General features: G+C 47.2%; 1 protein-coding gene across 3 annotated transcripts; it reads right to left on the bottom strand.

Moving 5' to 3' along the window:
• Positions 1 to 301: 301 nt before the first annotated feature.
• Positions 302 to 13,488, bottom strand: Lpar5 (lysophosphatidic acid receptor 5). 3 transcript variants are annotated; one of them, XM_020158205.2, is made up of 2 exons: positions 13,132 to 13,488; positions 302 to 3,837 (listed from the first exon to the last, which is right to left on the bottom strand). In XM_020158205.2, the coding sequence occupies exon 2, from the start codon at positions 3,630 to 3,632 to the stop codon at positions 2,523 to 2,525; it is 1,110 nt and encodes a 369-aa protein (XP_020013794.2). In that variant the 5' UTR covers positions 3,633 to 3,837; positions 13,132 to 13,488; the 3' UTR covers positions 302 to 2,522. The 3 variants fall into 3 exon arrangements, with proteins under 3 accessions (XP_020013794.2, XP_073932304.1, XP_073932303.1); XM_074076203.1 differs by lacking the exon at positions 13,132 to 13,488 and adding an exon at positions 10,127 to 11,480; XM_074076202.1 differs by lacking the exon at positions 13,132 to 13,488 and adding an exon at positions 10,196 to 11,480.
• Between the last annotated feature and the right edge of the window lie 1,132 nt (positions 13,489 to 14,620).

The following is a 14,620-nucleotide window of genomic DNA, read 5'->3' as shown; positions in this document are numbered from 1 at the left end:
GATCTGTGTTCAAAGCCAGCCAAAGCAAATAGCTCATGAGGCCCCCCCATCTCCAAAATAACCAGGGCAAAATGGACTAGAGGTGTGCCTTAGGCCATAGAGTGCCTGCTTTGTAAGCACGAAACCCTGAGTTCAAACCCCAGCCTCACACATACACACACAAAGAACTTTCAGAAACCTTCCATTGCCCACTAAAACTAACTACCAACACCTCCCTGAGCCTTCCATTTTGCATTACAGTTACTATTATTCACCTGTTCTATGGTCTCCACTAGACAGGAAACTACTTCACAGCAATATCTGACTGTTCATTCAGCAAATTTTTATTGAGCATTCCCTCTGTGTCAGGCACTGTTCTAGATGTGAGTGGATACATCAGAGAACCAATCAAACAAAAATCCCTGCTCCCGTGGAGCTTAGATGGGGGGAGACCAACAAATAACATCAAAATTGGAATAAATAAATAAGCAAAGTATACAGTATGTTAGAAGGTGATACATGCTGGGGTGTTTTTGGAGATATCATTGAAGTTTTGGTTTGTTTTTTTAATACATGCTGTTTTAATTATTTTGTAATTCCCTCATGTCTCTACATGTGAAAGTACTCAAGTATTTTAAAGTTTTTTTTTATGTTTTTACTTGTTTAGTTTTATGGTGCTGGGATTGAACCCATGGCCTTCTGAATCCTGACTGTGCACTTTTCCACTGAACTACACTCTTCGCCCCTCAAGTAATTTTTAAAGATTGTGTTCTGTTCCATTTGGGTAGGTCAAAGTCCTGAGAGTTTGGTATGTGAAGTTTGTGTTCTCCAATCAAGAAAAGCACAGGTCTTGAACCCAGAGGATGAAGGAAGATGAAGCAGGTGCTAACCACCTGGTCTCCTTTAGAGCAGCTGGAGGTAAGGGCATGGTCAGGTCTCTAACTTCCACCTGATAGAGAAAGGCCAGGACTTCAAAGCATTCAGAGAACTCTAGATCAGTTCCCTAGTTTGGCCACCAGGGGTCATTTTACCCCTGTAAATCACCAATCTTGTAGGCACACAATAGACTTACTCTGAGCTAAAACACAGACACACATGGGAAAACCCTCTCACACACACACACACACTCCCCTACGCACACCCTTTCCTTCACACACAAACACATACAGAATTGAGAGACATACAAACTAAAATCCATACAAGACACATGCATGGCAGCAGCTCATACTAATGTCAGGTTCTGAAGATGTCACAGTGCCAACTCTGCAGTCCTTCCCAGCCCCCACTTGGGTAAAGAGGAAAGGAAACCATTTTTGCTTGCCTTCAGCTTGCTAAGACCAGACAAACTATTCTTGTCTTCCCATTTCACTCTTACTTCCTTGTAAACTCTTCTCTACTGGATGTGGTGCAGTTCCTTTGTCCCTCCCCAGAGGTGCCCCACTCCTGAGTATTTGTGTGTCTGGTTCCACAGTCCCCCCAGGGCTGCTGTTCTGGTAAGCCCAAGGTGGTGTTTCATTTGGTGTACAGCTCCTACCTGCCCCTAGAAAGCCCAAGATTGAGGACTACCATTAACAATTAGATAAGCATTGTCCTCTCCCCACAGTCATAAAAAACACTGTTATCTAGTAATGCCCTGGAAGAAGTTAGACAGGAGCCCTTAATACTTTAGCACAAGTTTGGTTCTCAAAGTGTGATCCAGGGACCAGCTCTTTGAAGAAGCCCATGAGGTCAAAATGATTTCCATAATACTACTAAGATGCCATTTGTCCTCCTCACTCTCATTCTGTCACAAGTATACAGTGGAGATTTCCAGAGGTTTCATGAAATGTGATAATATGACCGCTCTCACAATTAACGAATGTGTGCTTGTGTATTTCCATGTTTGAAAAATGTACTAGGTTTAGTTTCTAACATAATAAGTATGAAAAGAACAAAGACTATGAAATGCTCTGTGACTCAGTTTCTACCAGCATAAAGGGATCTGAGATCACAATGCTTTAAGTGCCAAGAATGTTCTCCTTTCTCTGGACAAAATAGAGAAAGAGAGAGAGAGAGAATATGAGTGAGAATGAGAATGATTTTGAAGGAATCCAATTCTGTCTATATCAAATAAACCCTGGAATTATGCTTCTCTGCTGAGCAGGAGAAGCCAGGTGGAGGTGAGAGCAGATGACATCCATGTTGCTAAGGTTAGTACAAAAGGCAGTTTGGTCCACCAAGGACTAGGGATCTTCAGCTCTCAGATCCTGTGCAGCCTAAATCCAGGACATCCATTTTCTGTTCCACCCAGTGCTCTCAGCCATGGGCAGGCTCATGGTATCACTTCCCACCCCCTGGAGAAGGGTCCTCTGTTCTTCCCCAACAATTTACAGAAGTCCTTGCCAGCAGCACTCTTCCTTGCCTCTGCCCTTGCTTCCATACTTTGTTCTTCTCTACAGTCAAGCGCTGCAGTTGCCTCCTGCAAGTCCGAGTGCCACCTCCCTCCTGTGCACACCCGGAGCCTGCCAGAGACGTGCTGGACGGCACTATGTCATCACACGCCTTCAGAGGGTAGACTCCTGGGGGCACTCAGTGTCGAGGGGCTGGAGCAGCCCTTTACTGGTGGCATCCAGCCCAGTGGTCTCTGAGGGTGGTTCAGTAACAGCCCCTCTAGCCCCATTGGTGGCCAAGGTTCTGTCCCGGAGTGGAGTGCCCAGGCCGCGCAGGGTGTTACGGAAACCCTCGGCACTGAAGTAGTACACCAGTGGATCCAGCACGCAGTTGGCGCCAGTCAGCAGCACCAATACCACCAGGACTCTACGCACCTGATCGCGGGCCGACGGGCTGCCCACCACCAGGTTGCCCCGCAGCAGCCCGTAGAACGCCAGCGTGGCATTGTAGGGCACGAAACACAGCAGGAAGATGACAAGGTTGGCCAGCAGGAGGCGCACGGTCTTCCGCCGCCGCTGGCTCTGCGTGGCATCAGGTCGCCCCAGCGTCCAGAAGACCCGGCCGGACGAGTAGACCACAGCTGCCAGGGGCAGCAGGAAACCCAGCACCTCTGCCAACAGTACGAGCGGCAGCAGCCGGCCCTTCCACAGCTCATCTCTGAAGCTCTCGAAGCACAGGCGCACGGTGCTGTTCTGGTAGATGCAGGACGATGGCTGGTGCACGCGGGCGGCTGGCACGGCGAACACCAGGATGAGCGCCCACACGCCCAGGCACACCCGGCGCGCCACGCGGGGCTGCCGCAGGTGGCGCAGCCGCAGCGGATGCACGATGGCTGCATAGCGGTCCAGATTGATGAGCATCAGGAAGATGCAGCTGCCATACATGTTCATCTGGAAGATGGCACCCGATGTCTGGCACAGGAGGTCCGGGAAGGGCCAGTGGTGTAGCACGTAGTAGGAGAGGCGCACGGGCAGCGAGAGAGTGAAGAGCAGGTCGCTGGCCGCCAGGTTGCACATGTATACACTCACCACCGAGTGTACACGCAGCATGCGCAGAAAGACCCAAAGGGCCAGGGCGTTGAGGGGCAGCCCAGCCGCCAGCACCAGGCTGTAGACCACCATGTGCAGGCGATGGGTGGCCCGGTAGTCAGGGCATGAGGGCACAGGGTTGGTAGAAGTGGTGTTGGCTGAGGAATTATCCAACATGGAAGAGTTGGGCAACATCTTGTCAAAAAGAAATGGAGCTAGGTTGGGGGCATCATGGGGCACACCAAGGTCCCAGCATCACCTCCAGGGTGGTAGCCTGGTGGTTGTACAGAGACGGTCCCAAAGCAGGCAGAGGCAAAACATGGGCATGTGGGCTAGGTCAGCAGGGTCAGATGGTTGCCAAGGGCTGGAAGCATTTAGTCACAGCTTCATCAGTAGTGACCTGGAATAGGAAAGCAAGCCAAAATAAAGTTATGCGGGAACAGGACTCCAAACACAGACGTTTAGTTCAACTGGCTTACCTCTTGAGTCTTTTCTCAGCCTCAAGGCTTCCTGACTCCTTCCATCTTTTTACCTCCTCCTGCCAGAATGGCTTCCTACAGCAGCACCGAATTGCAATGTCAAATGCCCAGGTTCTACAGTCTGACATGGAGGTGAACTTATAGAATATTTAGGTTGCTGTTAGTGCTTTTATTTTTTCTGTTTTGTTGAGGTGCTGGGGATCAAACACAGGGCCTTCTACAAGCCTGAGCAAGCACTCTACCACTGAGCTACACCACCAGCCAGATTGCTATTATCTCCTAAAATCCCTCTCTCCTTCCCTTCCTCAAGTGCTTACTGAGCTTTCAGAAGATTCCAGGCCTGTTCTTGGTAGTGAACAAAACAAAAGCTTCACCCCACCTACTTTTCATTCCATTAGGAGACAGATAATACAAATGCAAGCAAATAAGTCTGACAGCTGGTGAGAAGTAATAACCAGCACCTCCCCTGGGCATGGTGCCCATTAGCTGAGAAATAAAGTTCAGATTCTCAAGTCCAGTACAAAATCCCAGACTCACTTATCACATCCACCTCTCCCCTTATGGGCTGGGTTGGGCTTGAATGACCTCTTTAACCCTCAGTTTTCTTCATCTGTAAAATGGGAATGAGAATATCTTGGTGCACTCCTAGATGGATTGCTGCTAACCTTGGTAGAGAATATAATTATAATATATTATAATTAAAATATAATTAGAGGACCTTGGCATTCCAGTCAGGCAGATGAAAGGAGGCACTGAGTGCTGGGCTTTTCCCAAAGGGGTCCTGTGGTAGAAGGACACAATGGTTTGGTGGTGAGAGCTCACAAGGGAGCCTAGGCCAAGGGAGGGCGGAGGTGAGAACACAAAGTACTGCTCGGCTGCTAGGAAGAGCAGACTACAGTAGTTACAGTTCTCAGGCAAAGTTGGCAGACCAAGGAATGGCCAAGAGTTAGATAGCCAGAGGACAGGATGTGGTCTGAGGGTCCCACTCTTCTCACCTGCAGGAGGCCTCAAGAACTACCTTCCATCTCTACCCCAGACACCATCCATTTTGTGTATATATAGAATAACGTATAACTTAATTTTTGCCATTCTTTTTAATTTACTTTTTTGGGAAGGAGTACTGAGGTTTGAACTCAAAGTCTCATGCTTGCTAAGCAGGTGCTCTACCACTTGAGCAATACCCCCAACCTTCCACCCCATTCCCTTATTTCTAGTGACACTATATTGCCCAAGCTGGCCCTAAACTCCTGGGCTCAAGCAATACCCTTGCCACAGTCTCCTGAGTAACTGAAACTATAGGCACCTGCTATCACATCTGCTCTAACTTTTTTTTTTTTAGCACTGGGGTTTGAACTCTGCTTAAGCCACTCCACTAGCCCTCTAATTCCAGCTCATTAAGTATACTCACAATGATACGTATTCTTTACCACAAATAATTTCCAAAAATGGAAATTTTCATCAGCTCTACCTGTTAAGCAATACTGCCTACCCGACTCCAGACCCTGGTGACCTTCTTTCTACTTTCTGTCTCTATTAATTGCCTATTCTAGATACCTCATATGAGTGGAAGCACATGATATTTGACCTTTTGTGTCTAACTTAATTCACTGAGCCATCCATAATTGTAGCATGTAACAGATTTTTGTTTTTGTAGTGCAGGTGGCGATTGAACCCAGGACTCTGCAAATACTTAAGCACATTTTCTACCACCGAGTTATAACCCCAGCCTGTGTAACAGAATTTCATTCTTTTTCTTATGGTTCAATAATATGTTCCATTGCACGTATATGTATTTTACTTACCCATTCATCTGTCAGTGGACACTTGAGTTACTTCCTTTCGACTACTGTGATCAGTGCTGCTATGAACATGGGTATTTATATGTCATCTTTGGGAGAGAAGTTATCTTAGACTGAGCAATTATACTAGCTCATTCCTTTCCAAAGAAACTATTGAAATTTTTGTATTAGGGATTGGGATGTGACTCAGTAGTACAGCACTTGCCTAGCATGCTCAAAGCCCTGAATTCGATCTCCAGCACCTCAAATAAATAATTATTGCATGGAATTAAATTGCAAATCTGACTATACTAAATGGGGGGTGGGGGTTCATTGTTTGCTTCCCCAGCAACTACCACCTCCAGCAGTTCAAGACTTGCAAGAAGTATCATAGAACAGTTAAAAGGGACTGGGGACAAAGGAGAAAGATGGAGGGGTGAATCTAAGATATACCATTAGCATTTTTGTAAATCTCACAGTGTACCCTCGTACAATTATAATATGCTATTAAATAAGTACGTAAAAGACTAAAAGGAATAAACATTTTCCTGCAAAATACCAATTTCAACAATGAAAACACAGCTTGAGCTGGAGGAGTGACTCAAGTGGTAGAGGACCTGTCTAGCAAGTTCGAAACCCCGAATTCAAACCCCCATACTGTCAAAAAATTAATTAATATGGGCTGGAGGAGTGGCTCAAGTGGTAGAGTGCCTGCCTAGCAAGCACAAGGTCCTGGGTTCAAACCCCAGTACCACCAAAAAAAAAAATTTAAAAAAATTAATAAATTTAAAAAAATAAAAAAAGCTCTCAGCTAGGTGTCAGTGGCTCACGCTTGTAATCCTAGCTACTCAGAGGAGATAGAGATCAGGAGGATCACAGTTAGAAGCCAGCCCAGGGCAAGTTTGTGAGACCCTATTCGAAAATGCCCAGCATAAGACAGGGCTTGTGAAGTGGCTCAAGTGGTAGAGTACCTGCCTAGCAGCAAGCACGAGGCCCTGAGTTCAAGCCCCAGTACTACCAAAAAAAAAAAAAAAAAAGGTCAATAAAATTGGGTCTGTACTGAACATGTACATACTTTTTTTCATCATATTCTCCCAAACAATGTATTTACCTAGTATTTACATTGTGTTCAGTATTGTAAGTCATCTAGAGATGATTTGTGTTACATTGGAGGATGTGCCTAGGTTATGTGCAAACCCTATGCTATTTTATATAACAACAGATCTGGGTATCTTTGCGTGTGTGTGTGTGTGTGTGTGTGTAACTGGGGTTTGAACTCAGGGCCTTACACTTGCTAGGCAGGTACTCCTCCACCTGAGCCACTACACCAGCCCTTTATTATGTTGGTGGTTATTTTCAAGATAGGGTTTCAAGCTATTTGCCACGACTGGCCTTGACCCATGATCCTCATGATCTCTGCCTCCTGAGTAGCAAGGATTACAGGGCTGGATTTGGGTATCTTGAGTGGGGGTCTGGGAACCAAGCTCCCACAGGCTATCATGGCAAATGAGACTTAGACATTCTGAAAGCCAATAAAACCAGGCTTGGCTCTGCATGCACATTCTGCCCCACCCATGCTACTTTGCTCCACTCACAGCAAGCTAATCCTTATTTGACACATACTTCATGCTTTCAGTCCTCTGTCTTTGCACATGCTGCTTCTTCAATGTGGAATGCCCTCCTCCCATTCTCCAGCTGCCAAACCCAGTCATTTCTCAGGACCCTGTGAATCCTTTCCTGACCCTGCCTTCCCTGGTGGGGTAGATACAGTCCCTTCCCTTGCACTTCCCTGGGCATGAGGGTGCAAGTTCTGTCATAGCTGTTCCCATGTGTATAGTAATTAGCTGTTCTTAGCCAGCTCCTCCCATTACACTGTGAGTTCCTGGAGGGAGGGGTTGTGGGCTGCGTTTATTCAACCTTATATCCCCAGCACCTACCGCAATACATGTGGAGGGAAAATACTAGTTATCCAGGGAATGTGGTTGAAGTGGGTACAGCACCTGTCCAACAAGCACAAGGCCCTGAGTTCAAACCCCAGTACAAGAACAACAACAAAAACCCCTAGCTATCATTTACTGAGTGGTTACCATATCCCAGGGTATGTTGTATATGTAATTTCTAACTCTTCCAACAACAGTCTTCTGAGGTAGGTGTTCTCAGTTTTGATAGAAGTGAAGGCATTTTCCAAATCCAGGTCCGCCCTGGTCCAAAGTCTAAGCTGTACCACACTGCCTCCAACAACAGTTGATGGTGAGATATATAGATGGTGCTGGATAGAGCACCTGGTCTTTTATAGTTGCCTGTATGAAATCTGTGCCCATGGGTAAGTTATTTCACTTCCTCATTTATCTAATTGAAATACATTTTAATAACCTACTTCCCTCTTAATCCTATCTTGAACACTGGTAACACAAACTCATCTTGCTTTCACACACACACAAATATGCCTCCTTCCAATTTTCTCTGTAAGAACTGAAGCACATAAGCTGGACACAGTGGTGCCCACCTGTGGTCCCGGCTACTTGGGAGGCTGAGCAGGAGTTCCAGACCAACCTTGTTAGTATAGTGAGAACTTGTCTCAAAAAAAAAAAAAAAGTACTGCTGGGCACTGGTGGCTCACACCTATAATCCTAGCTACTCGGGCAGAGATCAGGAGGGCAGGAGGCTCTCCATTCGAAGCCAGCCCAGGCAAGTAGTTTGAGAGACACTATCTTGAAAAAAAAATCACAAAAAAGGCTGGCAGAGTGGCTCATGGTGTAGGCCCTGGGTTCAAACCCCAGTAGTACCCCCCCACACACAAAAGTAGTTAAGCATTTAGTTTTATGCCTTGAACCCCTCAGCTGTTTTGGGTATTTGGTCCATTTCCCCACCTAGATGTTCAGATCCTGGGGTGGGAGACATGCCCTACAGACACACACTGCAGTTTCTGTACTTAGCAGGCCCTGAGTGATGTTCACTGGCTACCTGGCAGGAAATCCACTCCCCACTCAACAAGTTAGCCCACTTATAATCCAGTTATAATATCTGTTGTATGGTGCTAGTCAGCTAACCACCTGTCACACTCCTAACTATGGTTCACATGTATAACTAACTCATTTAATAAGAGACCTTATTTCTTAAAAGACCAGTTAGCAAACAGCTTGCATTAAGATTTCAATAACAGTTTATAATATAATTACAGTTACACTTTATCATTCTTAAATATTACTTGAAGAATCAGTAGCTCCTTACAATTAGGAAACACAAGCTGGGTATGGTGTCTATAATCCCAGCTACTTGGGAGGATATCAAGTTGGAGGCCAACTTGAGCAAAGTTAGAGACCCTATCTCAAAAACAAAATAGAAACCAAAGAGTTGGGGGCATAGTTTAAGTGATAGAGCACTTGCCTAGCAATCAAGAGGTCGTGAGGTTCAGTCCCCAGTACCACACACACACACACACACACAAAAGGAAGTACACACTAGAAAATGAAGGAATGGATTCTTTTCCAAAAATCCCAAGTATTTCTGTTAAAAAAAAGTTACAGTGTTAAATGGACCAAAATGGATTCCTGAGGTTATATTCAAAGGTAAAGTTAGGAATCCTTTTGTAAGGGAAATGGCAATGGTCCCATTATTCCATTCCAAAGAAGAGAAGTTTTGGGGTTTCCTTACAGTGGAGCCTGTTGATGGAAAGCCATCCTTTTCCAACAGAGTTACACAGAAAAGCCAAGCTGAACACAGAGTTGCCAGGCTCCTGCCTGGTCCCCACCCCATTCCTCCGCTTCCCTGAGCCCCGGGGCTCCTGTCTGTGGAGTCGCATGGGCATAGTGCCAGGCCAGATGGCAAGGATGGGAAAACCTGCCAAAGAGGAGGCAAACGGGAAACGGAAGGAAAGATATAGATGTGGGGGAGGGGGGGAACACAGACCCTCTCCCCAGCCCTGCTTTGAGGAAGGAGTCAGGTTGCGGGGGAGGGGGGGGGAAAGCAAGATCAAAGAAGCAGCAGCTCCCTCAGAAAAGAAGGAACACTGGGGTTTCGTTTCACCAGGGAGGAGGGGGCCAAGGAGGTCTACCTACCCTCAGCAACATGAACACATACTGATGTAACAGGGACACCACTACACACATGTGCATGCACACGCAGAGGCATACACAAAGAGATGTGCATACAGATCCCTGGGAACATGCAAATCGATTACATCTGCAACATTCAAGCACGTGCAAAGACCCATGAGGAGCCAGAGGATCCCTGGCCCGTGCCTTAGGAATGACTTCCTTTCACACAGACACACAGAATCAGGCAGCTTCACAAGTACATCCTAATGCAGGTGGGACAAACAGATCTCAACTCAAAGCACAGAGAGGCAAAGAAACCACCATCTACCCGGAGGTACCTGGTACTACCTGTGTTCCTGCCCCCCGCCCCGCTACCACCACCACCACTCACACACCAGAGTGAGGACTGCTTGCTCGTGAAGTCTCTGTCCTTCAGCTCCCATATGCATATTCAGGTGCCTTACCTCCTTCAGGCTACTGGGACCTGTCCCTTGCCCTCTGAGCCGGGCTGGGCCTCTGCTCTTGGCTGAGATAAGCCAGAGGGGCTGGGTTATTTTCTGCCACAGGAGGAAGTAAGAACAAGGGAGTAAAGTGGGCAGGAGGCGTGATCATGTTCACTCCTCCACACACCCTGCCCCAACTAGCCAATGACTCAGAGAAGAGCTGAAGATGACTGACTAGTCGGTTAGAACAATGGTGAGGACACAAAGGGGGACAGCTGTGCAATTTCTCTGTCCAACTTCTGCCACTGTCTCCATGATCTCACCCCTCGACCTCCCCACACATGCAACTTGCGCTGTCTTCACCTCCTCTTATTGATGGACTGATTGTGGTACTGAGGTTTGAATTCAGGGCTTCCTGCTTGCTAGGCAGGCACTGTACTACTTGAGCCACACCCCTAGTCCCCAACCTTATTTTAGATCCTCATGGCCAATCAGTGTCTCAGCCCCAACCCAGGAAATACCCCTTTGGTGAGTGCCCTAACCAACTGGTTCATTAGTTAAGCCCATTTCCTCTGCTTCTGAGTTCAGGTCATGTTGGGAGGGTGCACCTTTCCCCCTTTACCAGACTTAATTATACAGACCACCTCATATCTGGGTATTCAACTCCCCAAACTGATCTATTGTGCTGAGCCGCAAACAGAAGCTGTACCCACTCTAAAGCCTTGATGACAAAGCCCTGTCTCAGAGCCCCTGTGGGGGCACATATGAATCCTGCTCACTGGCATATCCTGGGTCTGAGGTATGGGGAGGAGATGGGAAGGTCTGTGTTGTGGAGATTGTCTGACATCATGCGGATTAGAGAGGGGGACCGCCTGGTACCCCAGGAACCAAAGAGAGGGGTCTCTTGGGCACAGGCTAGGATGCCTGCCTTATCACCAGAATCTTCCTCCTCTCCATCCAGAGCTGCTCTGCTTCTCCAGCTAAAATTCCTGCTCTACCCCGCCCCTTCTTGGAGCCTTTCCAACATCACCCTCAGTCTTGTCTTCTCCCTCCCTGGGAACACTGACTTCATCCCTTCCAACATTTTCCTGGGAAAAGGCAGAAGTCCAAGGTAACATAGAACTCAATAATTAGTTTCCCCAATGTGTGGATAACAACATGCTACCTGCATATTTTCCTCCACCCTGCTTTCAAGAGCTAGAAAAACAGGAAATAAAGTCCTAACAAGAGATGTCACTGTCACAAGCTCAGCTCCCTGCTGACCTGTGCCCTGTGTGCACCTTACCCTTCCTTTAGGCCTGGCAGGTTCTGCCTTTTCTGAACAATCTCCTGGAGCCTTAAGGCCTGGGTGACCTCACTCTGAACTTGGTGTGTAGCACTGGCTTCAGCCTCACCCTTTGTTTTTGTTTATTTTTTGTGGCACTGAAGATTAAACTCAGGGCCCCATATTTGTTAGACAAGTGCTCTACAACTTGAGCCACACCCCTAGTCTACTGTTTTTGTTTTTGGTGCTGGGAATGGAACCTAGGGCCTTGTGCATGCTAGGCAAGGCTCTACCTCTTAGTCCTCTTAGTCTCACCTTTCTTTCTCTTCCTTGGCTTTTTTTTTAATGCCCTTGGACATAAGAGATCTCTGTATCAGTAGAGTACATACTGGGGGAGGCAGGATGGGGAGAGCCAATGGCATCTGACAGTTTTAACATCTCTGGATGGTTGGAAGGTAAGGCACAGGCGTGTGCTCACGTATGTGCACATTGCACACATGTAAGTTTCTATCTCCCCTCACTCCAGGCCTCCATTTCCCCCTGAGGCTACAATTTCAGCTTACCCTAAAGGGAGAAGTTCTAAGAGGTAAGAGTTCTGGTAAGAGTTCTCCTCTAGTCATGGAGGAGAATCCACAAGCATAGGTAGGCAGAAGCCCTGACTGGTATGATTCAAAGGTCCCAGAAAACCCTGCCCATGTTCCCCTACCTGTGCTCAACAGCTGAAATTTCCTTCCCTTTGTGCTACTCATGAGTTACATTCTATCAGTTTCATGGGGACCTGACCTACAGACCACTCAGCCCAATCCCCTTCCACAGAGGAGCCTTGAGGCTCAAGACTCATTAAAATACACCTGAAAGGCTGGAAGTACAGTAGAACACTTGCCTAGCATGCCTAAGGGCCTGAATTCCATCCCCAGCACATAAAAATAGATAGATAGATAGATAGATAGATAGATAATTTAGATATAGCTGGCTATGGTGGTACACACCTGTAGCCTCAGCTACTCTAGAGGCTAAGGCAGCAGGGAGGATCGCTTGAATCCAGGAGTTCCAGGCCAGCCTGAGCAGCATAGTGAGACAGCCCCACCTCAGAAAAAGGGGAGTGGGGTGGGGCTGGGATGTTGCTCAATGGTAGAGCAAAAGTTGAACTTACACAAGGCCCTAGGTTCCATCCACAGCATCAAATAATAAATAAGTAAATAGATAAATAAATAAATAAATAGATAAAATTACACCTTGGTTACCTGGGAAGGGTAATAAGAACACATTTGTGCCAATGAGCCCATTAGCAGAGTTTAACAGCAGAATTTAACCAGATTAGCTCCCTGTCATTTAGGTGAGAGCCTGGCCCTGGGGGATGAGTGGATGTGGGAAGTCAAGATTTAACTGAGAGTGGGGAAAGGCTGGAAGCAGTCCCCAGAGGGCCCTCCTTTGGGAGCTCTGGGTTCATCATGACTGGGGGGGTCCTTGGGACGTCCCATAGTGGGGCTTTAAGCTTCAGAGGGGCATTCAGGATGTCAGGTGTGTTGACTGTCTCATCAGACTCTGTCTAGAAGGTTTGTGTACTTGCCCAGTCCCCTTTGACTTTTTACTTATTCAAAAAGGGTTTCCAGGACCCACCCTCATTTCCATTCCCACCCATGTCCCCTTTGTTCCCCTTGAGTAGCTCAACCCCACTCGTACACCTCCATACCTGTGCTCCCAGTAGCTCTGCTGCTTCTCCAAACCGGCTTCCGCTGGTGTCACTCTGGGCTGGGCTGGTAGGACCTGCTTCTGGGTAGGTCTGACACACCTACCTCAGCAGATCTGAGCTCATTGCTCCCAGCTCCTTGCACTCACCCAACTCCATAGAGCCCAGGAGAGAAAGAAGAGGATGCATTGACCTTAGAGGCTTTCACAGACTGGCCAGAGAAAAAAGTCCCAGCAGCTAAGGATACTCGAGCCCCAACTCTTGTCACCTAACTCTCCCCCTGTTCCTCACACACTCAGGCAGCTTCCAGGAGCTCTTGGTGGCACATCCACCCCCTGATGGTGACTAACTCACTGCTGTTCTCACTTGTACCCTCCCCCTGTCTCTTCTTGGGTTGGCCAGGTGGTTTAGCCCAGGCCTTTTGTGGCTTGTACCTTCCTCTGCCTGGGGCCCTTCTGCATGACATGTGTTTTCCCTCCCTGCCTGCCAGTATACACCCAGCTCCTCCATTAGCCAGTTACCCAGCTGGGTGTTTCCTTTTTATTTTCCCTAGGCTGGAGCTCCAGGAGGGCAGGGATGAGGGGGCAGATGACAGGGCCATGTCTCTGCATCCTTGAGCAAAACACAGCCCCTCAGTGAACATCAATAAACAAAAACAAGGCCGTTTTTTAGGAGGTAGGTGAAAAGGTACTGTGATCAAATGAGTTTGGAAAACACTAGGTTAAACACATTTATCAAGGAGCTTTTTTTTTTTTTCAGCGCTAAGTATGGAACCTGGGGCCTTGTGTAAGCTATGTAAGCACTCTATAACTGAGCTACAGCCCCCAGCCCATTTTTTTGTTTGTTTCGAGACAGGGTCTTGCTATTGTAGCCCAGGCTAGCCTTGAACTCAAAATTCTGCCTCCACCCAAATGCTGCGGTTATAGGTGTGTACCAGCAAGCTTTGTAGATTATTTAACATGCTGTTCATAAGCCACGTGTTGATCATTATGGCTAGCTGAAGGATACACAAGGGTACATTATACATTTTTTTTGTTAACAATGCTGGGGAAGGAACCCAGGGCCTCGTGGATGCTAAGCAAGTGTTCTACCACTGAGCTACACACCTAGTCCTATTCTATTCTGTTTTTGTGCATGTCTGAACTTTTCCACAATAAATGAGATTTTTTTAAATGCTGTTTTGTTTTTTGTTTGTTTTGCTGTTCCGGTGTTTGGACTGGTGGCCTTGCACTTGCCAGGCAGGTGCTCTACCACTTGAGCCATGCCCCAACCCCTAAAAATGCTATTAATTACTGTGAGCCTATAAAAAAGAAAGATTCTTGGGCTGGAGGTGTAGTTCAAGTGGTAGAGCACCTGCCTGGCAAGCTTGAGGCCCTGAGTTCAAATCCCAGTACTGCCAAAAAAAGAAAAAAAAAAAGACTACTTGAGCTGCACCACCTCATTATGTGTGGTCAAGATGCAACCTTCTCATCATCTAGCAAGTTCCTCTATG

This window comes from Castor canadensis, chromosome 6 (genome assembly GCF_047511655.1).
Source record: "Castor canadensis chromosome 6, mCasCan1.hap1v2, whole genome shotgun sequence".
Taxonomy (NCBI): Eukaryota; Metazoa; Chordata; class Mammalia; order Rodentia; family Castoridae; genus Castor; species Castor canadensis.
Note: the sequence above shows the minus strand (reverse complement) of the source record. Positions and strands in the feature narration are given on the sequence as shown.

What these genes read in the sequence shown, in the direction of transcription:
- Lpar5 (XM_020158205.2), bottom strand. Translation starts at nt 3,632, where the DNA reads ATGTTGCCCAACTCTTCCATGTTGGATAATTCCTCAGCCAACACCACT.